Below are 14983 nucleotides of genomic sequence, written 5' to 3'. Positions count from 1 at the left end.
TAAAAAATTATTCATTGTAGTCTAATCAGTAAAAATGGCCTGATGAGTTCATGTAGGTAAGATAGTTGGTATCAGTGTCATGGACCTCTGACAGAACCATCTCTACTCAAGTGACAGGGTTGTTTTTTTAAAAGAGAGAGCTCTGATTAGCAGGGGTTTAGATTTTTCTGTTGGAGTGCTTTTTATTTGTTTGTTTCTTGCCTTTGGAGTTTGTTTGGTGTTTGTGTTTTTCTTGTGGGTGTTTTTGTTTGGTTGGTTATGTTGTGTTGATTTGGTTTTCGGTTGTACAAGATGACCTCTTGTGTAATATTCTAGCTGTTGTTTAAATAGGAAGGCCTGGGGGGGTTGTATGACAGTTTTATGTGGGATTTAACTTACATTGAGATACAAAAAATACTTATTTAATGTTTCTGCACTAAAAAAGTTTGATTTCTGAGCTTTTGTGTTGGTTTTTTTTTTGTATGTGTTTTTCCAGAGCCAAACGTTCTAGCTGGCACATTAATTGCTCACACAGATGCAGTCTGGGGTCTTGCTTACAGCGGTGTAAAGAATCACTTACTATCTTGTTCAGCAGATGGCACTATTAGATTATGGAACCCACCAGAAAAAATGCCCTGTATTTGCACTTACAATGGAGAGAAAGGTAAGGTTTTGCAGTGATTTTTGAGAATGTAATGAGGCAGCTGATGATGCATCTGGGCTCATTATCTCCGGTTAGCCTAACCAGGAAACTGGACTAAAAGAAAAAGATCTTTTAATAAAATAATGCTGATGCATTACTTCAAAGAAGGGATGAATTTCTTTCAAGTACAAGTATAAAACAAACTACATATTTAAACTGTCAAGAATTTCAGAAGGGTTTTAGTCTTTCTAAAGTAATTTTTCTCTCTTTCTAGAGCATGGAATACCTACATCAATTGACTTTATAGGTTGTGACCCTGCTCACATGGTGGCATCTTTTAACACTGGCAGCACAGTCATATATGATTTGGAAACATCCCAGTCAGTAGTAATGCTTTCATCACAAATAGAATCTGGTACGTAAAGCTCTTCTGTATTGAATGTCCATCTTGAATAAGGTACCTTTATTAAAGTTTTATTATATGGTGAAGTAAATTAAAATATTTTGTTCATCTACTGCATCATGCAGTTTTGGAGTTAGATGCTTGGAACAGACTCTGTAGAAGAGAATGTGGATTAGCAGGATTTGAAAGTGGTCATGGCAAGAACAACAGGTTTTGTTCTCAGCTGGATTTCTCAAGATTCAATTATCTGAATTGCATATTAAAACACAGTTTTCATTATATAGCTTTGACATGGAGGATATTAAGATAAGTAAATTAATTAAGCAGAATATTAGTTCAGTATCAAATTCTGCACAGGCCGTGATTATATGCACTTTCTCCTGTGGAACTTTTAATATTAGAAATTCTGTTGTTACAAATAATGTAGCTGTTTAAGAATTGTGTGTATCTGATGAAACTGTAGACAGAGGAGCCTTCTTAGCTTAAACTTATGAAAGTACTGCAGAAGGAAAACTTCCAGTTTCTGGTCATTCGTTACTATGGAATGAGATCTAAAAGAATAATGCAAGGGGAGAATTAGCTTCTCCCCTCTGAATAATCTAGTTTACTTAGTTGATTATACTTGGTAGTACGTAGGTTATATAAAGGGTTCAACACAGGTAACAAACCTGTGTAAAAGATATATTCTAGGTAGCTTGTGCAAAAAACAGCATCAACATCACAAATAAGAAAAATGCCTTTTTGAGTTCAAAGTGAGAATCGTAGAATACTTAGGGATGGAAAGGACCTTAAGATCATCAAGTTCCAACCCCCCTGCCATGGGGCAGGGACACCTTGCACTAAACCATGTCACCTAAGGCTCTGTCCAACCTGGCCTTGAACACAGCCAGGGATGGGAGCATTCACAACTTCCTTGGGCAACCCATTCCAGTGCCTCACCACCCTCACAGTAAAGAACTTCCTCCTTATATCCAGTCTAAACTTCCCCTGTTTAAGTTTTAACCCGTTACCCCTTGTCCTGTCACTACAGTCCCTAATGAAGAGTCCCTCCGCAGCATTCTTATAGGCCCCTTTCAGATACTGGAAGACTGCTGTGAGGTTTCCACGCAGCCTGCTCTTCTCCAGGCTGAAGGGCCCCAATGGAAAATAAGCCCGAAAATTAAGGGAACAAGCCTTAAAACACTGGCATATCAAGATACAGTGTTTTTGAAAGAGTTTCTCCTGGAAGGCATGCTAAGGCACATGAAAAACAAGGAGGTGGTTGGTGACAGCCAGCATGGCTTCACTAAGGGGAAATCCTGCCTGACCAATTTGGTGGCCTTCTATGATGGGGCTACGAAACTGATGGACAGGGGCAGAGCAGTTGACGTCATCTATCTGGACTCGTGCAAAGCCTTTGACACTGTCCCACATGACATCCTTGTCTCTAAATTGGAGGGACATCCATTTGATGGGTGGACCACTCAGTGGATAAAGAACTGGCTGGATGGCCGCATGCAAAGAGTTGTGGTCAATGGCTCCATTTCCGGCTGGAGACCGGTAACGAGTGGTGTCCCTCAGGGATCGGTGTTGGGACCGGTCTTGTTCAACATCTTTGTTGGTGACATGGACCGTGGGATTGAGTGCGCCCTCAGCAAGTTTGCCAATGACACCAAGCTGTGTGGTTCGGTTGATACGCCGGAGGGAAGGGATGCCATCCAGAGGGACCTTGACATGCTTGTGAGGTGGGCTGATGCCAACCTGATGAAGTTTAACCATGCCAAGTGCAAGGTCCTCCACGTGGGTCGGAGCGATCCCAGGCATGGCTACAGGCTGGGCAGAGAAGAGATTCAGAGCAGCCCTGCAGAGAAGGACTTGGGGGTGTTGGTCGATGAGAAACTGAACATGATCTGGCTTCAGTGTGTGCTCGCAGCCCAGAAAGCCAACCGTATCCTGGGCTGCATCAAGAGGAGCGTGACCAGCAGGTCAAAGGAGGTGATCCTGTCCCTCTACTCTGCTCTCGTGAGACCTCACTTGGAGTATTGTGTGCAGTTCTGGTGTCGTCAAGATAAAAAGGACATGGAACTGTTGGAACAAGTCCAGAGGAGGGCCAGGAGGATGATCAGGGGACTGGAGCACCTCCCGTATGGAGACAGGCTGAGAAAGTTGGGGCTGTTCAGCCTGGAGAAGAGAAGGCTGCGTGGAGACCTCATAGCAGTCTTCCAGTATCGGAAGGGGGCCTACAAGGATGCTGGGGATGGACTGTTCATCAGGGACTGTAGTTACAGGACAAGGGGTAATGGGTTCAAACTTAAACAGGGGAATTTAGATTGGATATAAGGAAGAAATTCTTTACTGTGAGTAAAGGGTGGTGAGGCACTGGAATGGGTTGCCCAGGGAGGTTGTGAATGCTCCATCCTTGGCGGTGTTCAAGGCCAGGTTGGATGAGGCCTTGGGTGACCTGGTTTAGTGTGGGGTGTCCCTGCCCATGGCAGGGGGGTTGGAACTAGATGATCTTAAGGTCCTTTCCAACCCTAACTATTCTATGATTCTATGATTCTATTCTAAAAACTTGTAAAGAGATTCTAAAGCATTCATTGTTTCTTTCTATACCTTGAAATAAGACATAAGTATATCTGACAGTATCATAAGTTAGGTTGACTTCAGTTATCTAAATTTTTTTTTTTTTCCCCCAAGCTATATCTTTTTAATCTGAAGGTATGAGGTGTGTGCTAAACACATCCTAGATGTCAGAGTTTGTTTCCACTTGACTAGTGCTGCCCTGCAGTACTTGCTTGGTTTGTTTGCTATGTCTCTCAAGAATCTTTCATGTGTATAAACCATTTGTACAGCTTTAACCTTACACTACGTTGGATGAAGACCATAGCTTAGCTATTTAGACTACATAGCTTATTATTTATTTGTTAGGAAATTCATTGATGCTGTTCCTAAAATACTAGTTGTATCATATTACTTAATATAGTAAGCAAAAGTGTAATGCTGAAATGTTCTCATTTTAAATTAACCCTTACTTTAAGGCAGGTGAATATTTTTTATTTTATTTTCAGGTGTACAATCAAATAATCATGTTAACAAGGTAGTAAGTCATCCCACACTTCCTGTAACTATTACAGCACATGAAGATAGACACATCAAATTTTTTGACAACAAAACGGGTAAGGATGAAGAGAACCTAATGTGTATGTATGAATATGTTTAAACTAAATCTGTATGGACATGGGGGGGAAGCAATTTGCAGAAAGCTTACTAGTGATGCAGTTTTACACAAAATAGAACTTCTGGTATTTCTAAGATGAAACCTCTTCTGTACCTTCTCTGGAGAGTATTCTGGGCAAGTATCACATAGAGTTGCCTTAGTTTTATTTTCTTTGTTTTTTCACTGCTAGCCTCTGTCCTAGCAATGTCAAAGATAGATGAACCTTTAGTATGACTCAGTAAGTCTCTTTTTACAAAGCGTTGACAATGTGTCAATGCTTTGTCCTGCTGAGGCAGCTATTAAGTTATTTAAGGGTCTAAAAATTGCAGTTCTCTCACAGCCATTTTAGGATTGGTCTTCAATGTCATTGCTATCAGTAAAGATGCTAGGTGGATAAAAAGTGTGCTTATAATGGGAATGTGTTCTTGAGAATTCCATGTCATTTACTCATATGCTTACACAGGAGTCTGCAGTTGAAACTTAATTTCTAACAGAATTGTATCATTCAGATATTATTCAAATCTAAATAAGCTTGTTATTTAGATTTATTTAGATTTGAGTTATTTAGATTAAAAGCTGAAAGTGTAGCTTTTAATGGCAATGTTATTTTTAAAAGAAACAGTACTTCACAGGAAATTCACTGTTTGTTTTGCTTTCAGGTAAAATGATCCATTCTATGGTTGCTCACTTGGATGCTGTCACAAGTCTAGCTGTAGATCCTAATGGAATCTATTTAATGTCTGGAAGTAAGGGGTTTTTAATATTCTGTATGCTCTGTAAATTTTGTGTTTATGATGCACTCATGTGTCTGACAAATCTGTCTTTTGTCTTTTTTTCTTTTTTCCTAAACAGGCCATGATTGTTCCATTAGGTTATGGAATTTGGACAGCAAGACATGTGTGCAGGAAATAACAGCTCATAGGAAAAAGCTGGATGAATCAATTTATGATGTAGCATTTCATCCGTCAAAAGCATATATTGCCAGTGCAGGAGCTGATGCCCTTGCCAAAGTATTTGTGTGACATAGCAAAACAAACCTGCATCATAACAGCAGGTCTGTTTGGACAAAAAAGAGGGAATGCATCACTGCCATCAATTATAAGGTTACCAATAAGACACTACATCTGATCTGCCTGAGTGAAGGCTTTTATGTGGGGCAGGTATAAGTTGGTGAAAAGTCACCACATCTTGAACAATGTCAGGCTCATTCATTTAACTGTAATTACTGTATTTGGGGGGGTGGGGAGAAGTACAAAAAAGAAAACCAGTATTTGTAGCCTTGACTGGATATGAACTGAGCGTATGTCTGTTCTTTAGGTGTCTTTAAGCAAACGTGGAGTCTGATCTTACAAAAGACTTTTATTTTGGACTCTGTGTGCTGCCTTAGGGTTAGGAATGTGGTGCTCTTGTGGGGGGAAGTGAGCTCCAAGAGTAGCTTTCTTTTCATCTCTTAGTAATCTTCTGTTTATCAGTTGAATGCCACAGATTCCCCTTTTAAACTTTTATTTTGCTTTAAAGAAAAGGAAATTTAACTTAAAATATTTTAGCATTAGTTGCACAAAATGTTTGGATAAAATTCTAGTTTTTATAAGTCTTTTTATATATTTAGCCTGTCACAACAGTGCTCAAGATTGTATTGATAATGTTTTTCTGCATTATAGAACCCTAAACACAGAGATCTCACTGACCCGCTGCCGTGTAACCACACTCTTCCCTTCTTTTGCCTAATACAGCTCAGTTAAGTCCTTGCATAAGGATGCTAATTCATCATCATCGCATAACTGTCTTCATAAATAAAGGACTGTAAAATGTGTTCAAATGAAACACAGAGGGGTTAACCCCCCCAAATGAACTCTTAAAAAAAAAAATTAATCTTGGCATCCTATCACTATGTGATATTTTGTACATCTTACTGTATTTACGAGTTTATTTATCAAGGATTACCCATCTTGCTAATGGCCTATTGTTATTTATTTCACTTTTTGTTGGTCTTTATATCCTTTTATGTAGTGTGTTAAAGGGCCCTGTATATCTATTATGGCACTCTTTGAACAGTCTAAAATAGATGAGAAAATGGGACGTTTGATAATTCTGAAGTTGCAAACCAGGAATTTTTTTTTTTCTTCTGGTTAAGTACCTGGAGTGGAGTTGATTCCGAAAACCAACCTTGTTTCAGAACTTTTGGAGTGAAAATTATTTTTTATTTGCGTTTCAAATAGAATACAAAAGTAGTTGATTCAAGATTCATAAATCTGCTGTGTTTTGACTAGTTATTCCCTGCTTTTATTTTATTTTCAGATGTGCTTCAGTTTATGGTGTAACTAAAGATTTTGTTTGTGTAATGCATGATTAATACAATAAAGTATTTTTTCTAGTCTTCCACAAAACTTTTCTGATCAGTTTGCGAGTTTTGATGAGTTTTGTAAGGTTTCTGTTTTACAGACTATGAATCAGCAAATTTTTAAGATTGTACCACATAGCAGAAGTACAGCTGTTGAAAAATAATGTACATAAATGCATATAATAAATATTAAATGGTGTACCTGTATGTTACTGTTGGCTACATTATTTTGTGTTACACAGTTTGAAAGTGTCATTCTACCAATTACTAAATTAGGTCTAAATTTTAGAAAAATGACCATTTGTTTATTATGCTTATAAGCTGCTTTGCTTTTGGAAAATTGTTGTCTGGATGTCAACCAACTGTTCAGTTTCAAGCAGCAGTACCCACATATAAGAACATGTTTCCACGGTATTTCTGAAAATTTTTACAAGAACAAATTGAAAATTGCCGGTGTGTTTTTTAGAGTCTTTATAAGATGATAATTGTACTGTTTTTCACAGTCTCTGTACATGAAGTGATTCTCAAGTGATTTAGGAGCCAGAAGGATACCCTGGTTTTTATTTCAAACTGCTACTGAATCATTGTGTTGAATTAAAAACAAAAATTTAAAAATTATTTGAAAATGCATAAAATTTGCCCATATGTCAAATATTATCTATTAACCTTTGTCCATTTCTTTACAAGTACTCCAGTGAAGATGATGCACAAAAGTCTAAGCTGCAGGTCAACATTTAGCTACTCTGTGATGAGTCACTTTCCTGGAAGTAAATCAGGAGAAACAGAATACCACAATATGGATCTTGGATTTCCATGTAAAAGTAGTATGTTTAGGTATAAATTACCTTAAGCTAGAACATGTTCCTATAAGTGGTTGTAACTGTATTGTTCCATGTAAGTTTCCACTTTTGCAGTGAAAATGTATCTCATACCATCTCATGTCAAGCAAATTAGATTTAAAAAAAAAAAAAAGGTGCTTATGGTAGGCAGAATACTGCAGTTCTATTCTGAAATTAATTTTTGTTTAGTAATAATGTTATGTTGTTTTGAAATGTTACAGTAAATTATAGTTGTATAGAAATCAGAGAATTTTGTCCTTTACCATGAAGGTTAAGATGAGGCCTTTCAGTAACTGCTTGTAGGACACTAAGACTTTACTTTTGAAAGTAACATTCAGCTGATTTGCACTTTTTGTTCCTTCCAGTCTAAAGCATTCAACTAATCAACAGACAAGAGTATTTGAATTTTATTGGAAGTAATTTCATAATCGCCTTTTCTGAAGCCAAACATTGTTTCTGGCAGCTTTTCCAGACTGCTGCATTTTAATGCTTAAATGAAATGTGATTGTTTAATAAACATTGCCATGCATAACATTTACTTTTTTTTTTTTTTTTCTGAATTGTATTAAAATTGAAATGGTAAAACCAAAAATATTTGCTTATTTTCCTTTCAAAATTGAAATCTTCACAGTCATCTTAGTTCACTAATGCGTAGTGGATCAAATGCTATAACGAGGCTTCATTTGTTGAACTTTAACAACACTCTCTAATACAGAGTCTTAGTTTGCTTATTGTGAGGTGTAACATGCTGAAACCGTAATTTGGTTTTTGATTTTTAGAACAGAAGAGCTGTAGTACTGATGATGGGTGGGGGAAATGATAATGCTGAAATAAATGTTTTCATTTAGGAAAAACACTTCAACTTAGGCAAGGACCGATTTACTTGTCTTTTGTAAGACCCAAAGGACTTGTACTCAGAACCTGAATGGAAAGAAATCTGAATGTGCTTAAGAATACATTTAGCACTTAGGGTATGATTCATGTTAACAGATTGACTCCCCATCTTGCTTTTTATAGTGGGAACTTAAAAAGCAGATGTGTTGGTGACTGCAGTCCAGCATCTTGTCTACGTAAAATTAAACACATCTGAAAAAGGGTGTAACGCCCTGATCAAGAAACTTCCCTAATTTAGAAATCCAAGGGAAGAATTTGTTTCCCAGGAGGTTATTGGTAAATTTTCCTAATGGAAAAACTGTGGGCTTGAGGATACTTTAGCAGAGGCTGTCAATTTCTCCTATTTGGTATTAATTGATAATTTTAAAACTGATGCCATTTTCTGTCCTGCCATACTATTATTAATTATTAGGTACTTCTCTAGCATTTCCCGTCGCAAATCAGTGGAAAGCTGCTTGTTCACACCGTGCTGACTGGTATTTCTTCTAGCTACCATATCACGTAAAAGGTGTCTCAAAAAAATGCATCCCAATTGAACAACTGCAGGGAGGCTAAAGACAGATAAGGTGGTCTGCATAAATCCTGCTGGGAAAAATGAGCATACTTTTTTTTTTCCCCTCCTTTTAGTTGTGTTTGATTTCACTACATGTGTATTTATGTTCTTTTTTATAAAAAAAAAAAAAAAAAAAAAAAAAACACCAAAAAAACCCCAACAACATAAAAATGGAAGACTCCAGAATTACTGTTAAATGCTGCATCTGAGGTGAGCAAGAATGAAGGGTTTAAGTTCCATATTTAATACTTCCTCTGTTGGTAAGTGGAGAATACACATCTGAGTCCTATGCAAACTAAACAGTTTATATTAATTATTAAAAAATATGCTAGAAAACGTTCTAAATGTTACAAAAATGCATTGCTGTATTTTCTAATTTTAACATAGAATCAAATTTGAACTGACTCCCATGTTGTTTTCCACTGTCTTTTTAGTTCTCGCTCTTACCTGAATATCTTAATGACACACACCCCCCCCCCATTAACAGAAGTCATCTAGACTTCCTAATAGCACTTCTGTAGTAACAAAATACTCTTACTTTTGAATATTTACAGAGTTTAAGGATGTTAATTTAGCTCTGGTGCGATCCCTAGTAATGAAAAGGAGGCAGTGTGAGGTAGCCTAGCTTTACCTCCAATCTGCCATATATGGCTTGGGGCTTGCAGTTTGATACTGCAAGGAGTGAAACAGTGTTGTATTGCTTTGATTCAGAACTTGGTTTTCCCTCCATTTCAATCTTCTGTTACACAAGCATGTTCATTGCAGAACTCTTGTTTAATTTATGCATCATTGGAGGTATTCAGTCTTTTTTACTTTCTGAACTTCTGTAACTTCTTCAGCTTAACTTTTACTTCTGCTCTTACTGGTAGGAAAAGAATATTGTTTCATCTGAAATTTCTTGGGTTTTTCTATTTCGGTGAAGATCCAAGGGCAAAAAGAGCACTGTCTTTTATTTGTTACCTTCTATTTGGAACATCTCACTTATGAGGAGAGGCTGAGGAAGCTGGGTCTCTTTAGCTTGGAGAAGAGGAGACTGGGGGGTGACCTCATCAGTGTTTGCAAATTTGTAAAGGGTGAATGTCAGGATGATGGAGCTAGGCTTTTCTCAGTGATGTCCAGTGATAGGACAAGGGGTAATGGGTGTAAACTGGAGCATAAGAGGTTCCATGTGAACATCAGGAAAAACTTCTTTACTGTGAGAGTGACAGAGCACTGGAACAGGTTGCCCAGGGGGTTGTGGAGTCTCCTGCGTTGGAGATACTCAAGGCCTGGCTGGACAAGTTCCTGTGTGATGTACTCTAGGTTACCCTGCTCTTGCAGGGGGGTTGGACTAGATGATCTTTTGAGGTCCCTTCCAACCCTTGGGATTCTGTGATAAGGTTCCCATTCTTTACAAATGGCCTTAATCCTTTGAAATGTGATGGTCTTTAAAATAAAAATAGAGATAACACTAACTGATTTACTGTGTGGCTTGTAGAATTGTTCATGTCTATCATAAAAGATACGGGTAAGATTCATAATCTCTTAAAGTGAAATGCTCCATTCTACTTCAGAGAGTACTGGACAGCTTAGATAAATATTATTCTAATATTGATTAGAATAAATATTTCACTTGGTGATGAAGGGGCATTTGCTTTGGGATGTCTTTGACTTGGATCTATTTGAGATCCTTTACCCTGAAGGGAGAATACAAAAATAAAACAGTGATTTTGCAGCTCTATCCTCAGGTTCCCTTCTGACAAAAACAGGATTGGCTATGCACCCAAGATGTTAAGTGGTTTTCATTGTAACTTGAACAGGAGCTTTTTGCAGATGAACATTTTTTTATAATATTACAGAGATTTTTAATTCTATTCAATCTTAAGCATTCGTTAGTGCTAGCTCACTTGCTAACTTTCTTCTCCCATCTCTCCACTTCCAGCTTTTCTTGAAAGCTCCAGTGGCTTTGGGAAACCTGTAGAAGGAAAGAGCAGCTTGTACAAACATAATCCTGTGATTTATGTGTGATCTACAGGAATGTGTCCGTTTGAACTCCTAGTTGAGAGGATGACTATGGTCTGGGTGTGCATAGGTATGTGGCCCCCAGCTGTGGTTGGCTCATCAGGTGAGCTGACAGGGTTCACCTGTGAGGCCAGCTGGCAAAGGCAATGGCTGCTGCTGGGCTCAAGACAGTGAGGCTGCAGGACTTCAGCATGCTGTGAGTGGCCAGAGCAGGTGCCCTCCCTGCCTGCAGCTATGTTTTGGTGGAGGGAGGAGAACTGAAGAGCTGCTCACTGTTGGTCACATTCCCCTCAGGTGTTTCCTCTCTTGTCTCTGCCTGCAGCTTGACTTGGTGTGACTGTTGGAAACTGCTGCTTCTCCTCCAGTTGCTGGTGTGGGGGGATCCTGATGAGGCTGGAGGCTGGGCATGGGGAGCAACTGACGGCATCCTGGGCACTCCCAGCCTGAGAGCTGCCAGATTTTTAGCCTGTAAACAGTGGCTGGCCAAGGGGCCATGTTTTTCCCTCATGAAAGGGGCTGGCTGAGTGGGCTGTATGCTATACATGACTTCCTGGTGACCGGTCTGCTTTGCTTGTTTAAGCAGATTTTTTCCAGATTATTTCAGTGTCTTTCCAGTTGCTCTTTTGTACCTCGAAATGGGTGGATTTCTTGTTGCTGAGTTGTTTTTTAATTAAGGGGTGGGGGGAGGGGGCGTGTCTTTACAAAGGGATAACTTTTCTGAGGAAAAAGCTGCTCGTTTGATTAGGGGCATCTTGCATTTAAGCTCTTGTCAGACTTACAAGTCAATGGGAGTAAGTTGCTCCTGCTTCATGCAGAAGTAACGTCTTCCTTCCCTGAATTCTTAGTAATGGCTGGGAGGGAAAAAAACCCCAAACCTTTCAGTTTTCTTGGGAAAATACCCTGTGTGCAGGAGGCAGGGCCATGGTTGCTGCCTCGTGCCGGGGCAGGCTGCCCTGGCTCAGCTGGGAAGGCTGGTGCTAGGAGCTCAGAAGCAGGAGCTCTGCAGGGTCTTGCAGATGCTGCTTGCAGTGGTAGTAAACTGAAGTCCGTGTCATGGCTCCATTTTACGTGCCTGATGCTTCTGGTGGCCTGGTCAGTAGCCAGAGGTTTCCCTTGCATTGCCTTACCTGTGTTACTTAGAAATGCTACTGCATCTTAATGACAGCTTTAAAATGCTTTTTAATGCCACTTCATTACTATGGTAGTTGTTCACAAAACGGGAATTGTATTTTAGCTTCCTGAATTAGTGCTTTGGCTATTTTTTACCAGGTGGCTGATTCTGCCAGTCTGTAAGTGTAGTTTCCTGTTAAGATGGTTTTGCTAACAGCTCCCATAGCTGAAGAAATGCTTAGAAGAAATTCTAAGAGGCTGGGAATATGTTCTCCAGTTTGAGTGATCTGATACCTGGCAGTTTCCATGGTGCATATGCAATACGTTCTGTCAGAAACCTTTTTTTGGCACATATTTGGACTTACAGGGGCAACTGATTGTGGTCGCTTTCTCTTAATTGTGTTAGTCTAGTCTCTATTTATATTTGAGCAAATCAGACCACTGGGAAGTAAAGGCATTGTTGATGTATTTGCTTTCAGCATGCTGTGCCAGACAGTTCTGCTGTTTCTAAACTAGCTCCTGGTCCTCACCGTAATTAGTTCAACAGCACAAAGCTGTGTACCCCACCTCCTTTGGAATATTTAGATGAGAGAAAGCTCTTGTCTCCTTATCTTCCTTTTCTAAACAAGTACTATATTATTAAAATCCCATGGGTAAGTGTGAGAGAATTCCAGAAATAATGTAATTATGAATTTGGTTTTGACTTTTTAAAAGACTATTTCAGTGTTATAGTTTGCTTGATTTGAAACTTAAACATTTTAAAGTAGTGTTAAGTTAGTAAGTAATTTTTGTTTTCCCAGCTAATTCAAATTATTTTCTCATATCTTGCCAGCCTTTTTCTCAGTCTTTTGACTCCTTGTTGTCTCTAACTTGTATTCATTGGCAGAGAATTGTTTATCATATTTGTAATCTGATTGCATGTACCAGGGCAGAAAAATAGTTCTTATCCCTTTGCTTGCATTCTACCGTTCTCTGGTTACTGTTAAGTAGTAAAGGCTGTATCTGACCTCAGCAAAGGTTGGAAAAGTTTAGTTAGCATTTACTAGCAAAAACAGTGATGCAGGATTCTCATGGCAGTGTCTTAGGAACTGGTCCAGTATGAAGTTCAGCTGTAGGTTCAGTTATACCCTGAGGCTAAGGGTATATTCGAACTGACCAGCGCCTGGCTTCCAGGAGAGTGCTTCTCGTCGGCCAGGAAGCAATGGTACCTGCTTCATTTGGCTGCAGTAAACTGCCTGGCCAAAGCAGTGCTCTTTTCCTTCATTATCATGGAATGGCTGGAGTTCAGCTGCCCCTGCTAGTGTTTAGATGACTGCTCTGGTTGTGGAAAGTAAACAGAAGGACACAGTATTCATTTGTATGTAGACACAGATGAACATAAATAAATTTTACAGTAATGAAACAATGAATGCCATTCAGGTAATGAAAATGGCTTGTTATTATGGATACTTCACTAACCAAAATTGATTGTTTGAAAGGAAAGGAAATTTTGATCCTGATGTGATTAAATTTAAAGTAGGCGGTTGCTTCAAAGCAGATATTAAGACCTTGGATTTAATCATAGACAGCAAATTTTCAGGACCTGTTCTTCCTTCAGCAGAAGCCAGAGGCAAAATTCCTGTTGAAGCCAAAGAGGACAAAAGAATGTGAGCTCCAGTTGATAGACATATATAACTGGAAGACTGCTCATACTTAAACTGCTCAGTGGAAGTTTCCATATATTTGATGGCTCTATTTGCATGACAGTTGATCACAAGCTATTCAAACGTGTTCTGCTTCAGCTCCCTAAGAAAACCATTTGTTTACTGTCTCAAGTCCAAACCAAACCCAGTCAGTGAAATTTTTTTGACTGATTTTATTAGGTTGGGGCTCTAAGCTTCCAGTTTCCAGGCAGCTTGTTTAAGATACATGTTGGTCTTCTTTGCCAGCGTGCTTAGGACTGCTGTAGCACTTGCGTGCAACAAAGACATTTTCTATGATTTTTGTGGTTTTGATGCTTTCTGGAGCTGACCCTTTAGCCTAATGACAGGAAGTAAAGTGCTGACAGAAGTTTTGGGGCTAGATAGTGAGAGTTGCCCCATGAAAAATATGGCTTATAAGAGGTTGTCAGCACTTCAGGACAGGGAGATGAAAATGCGTGTGTTGTACAGGGCGATACTTCGTAGAAGAGAAGGCTTATGTGACAACGCTAATATGAAATGCAAATAGAAGTAATTAAGAACATTTATGTGAGAGACCAGTGTAAAAAAGTAACTTCAATTTACTTAAAACAGCAAATTATTAGAATTTTGTAAATTTAGGTTGCACTGGGAGCCTCAATGGGAAGGATGAATTTTGGACTACATTAACTACTATTTAATGTGAAATTCAGAAACAGCTCTGGGAGTTGCAGTAAGCACCTAAATGCTAAGCTCAGAATCTTCTACAGTTTTTTGAGTGAAGGAACGATAAAACTGAAACCTTGTGCTGTGGATTTTCCCACCTTCTGATCATGGCTGATACCCTCTACCACACTTCTTCCGAACTTAACTTCTACTTACAGCACAGTCCCCGTCCTTTCCACCCTCCCTGCCTCCGTATCTCACCAGGTCTCAATCCTTTCATCTGTATCCCTCTGATATTTTTTTTCAGATCAAAACTGTGCTCACAGATGCTTGCTGACACAAACTTTATAAATTTAAACAATATATACTTCCTACCTCAGTGTAATCGGGCTGTATGAAGGGTACAAGTAATGCAGCATCACCGTACCCGCAAAATGGACATATTTGAACATACAGCTCTACAGGTTTCAAAGATTCAGACCCGTTTTTGTCTTGATGGATGAATGACATGAGTAAAAACTGCCTCCTTCTTTGCAATAATAAAAACGAAGTGGGTGCAAAAATGTGATTCTACTAGCTGGCATGTGATTTATATTCAGAAGAGTCAACTAGCATCATAGCAAGTATGAAGTCACTAAAACCTTGATACTGACACACTCAAGATATTTGTACAAAGAGTATCCTTGCTGTTTGAGGATGA

The 14983-nt window shown here is 38.9% G+C and overlaps 1 protein-coding gene across 9 annotated transcripts in view; it reads left to right on the top strand.

The window, feature by feature from the left end:
• Positions 1–8111, top strand: part of STRN3 (striatin 3) — a 64362-nt gene extending 56251 nt beyond the window's left edge. For 6 of the 9 annotated variants that reach the window (XM_080619832.1, XM_080619836.1, XM_080619834.1 and 3 more), the window contains 5 exons: positions 476–643; positions 897–1037; positions 4073–4204; positions 4881–4967; positions 5074–8111. In XM_080619832.1, the coding sequence (XP_080475958.1) occupies positions 476–643; positions 897–1037; positions 4073–4204; positions 4881–4967; positions 5074–5243 (698 nt within the window). In that variant the 3' untranslated portion in view covers positions 5244–8111. The remainder of the gene's footprint in view (positions 1–475; positions 644–896; positions 1038–4072; positions 4205–4880; positions 4968–5073) is intronic. The other 3 variants (XM_080619839.1, XM_080619838.1, XM_080619833.1) reach the window with 1 other exon arrangement.
• The last annotated feature ends 6872 nt before the right edge of the window (positions 8112–14983 follow it).

The sequence above is a fragment of the Psittacula echo genome (genome assembly GCF_963264785.1).
Source record: "Psittacula echo genome assembly, chromosome: 5".
In the NCBI taxonomy this organism is placed as follows: Eukaryota; Metazoa; Chordata; class Aves; order Psittaciformes; family Psittacidae; genus Psittacula; species Psittacula echo.
This window is presented reverse-complemented; position numbering and strand designations above follow the sequence as displayed.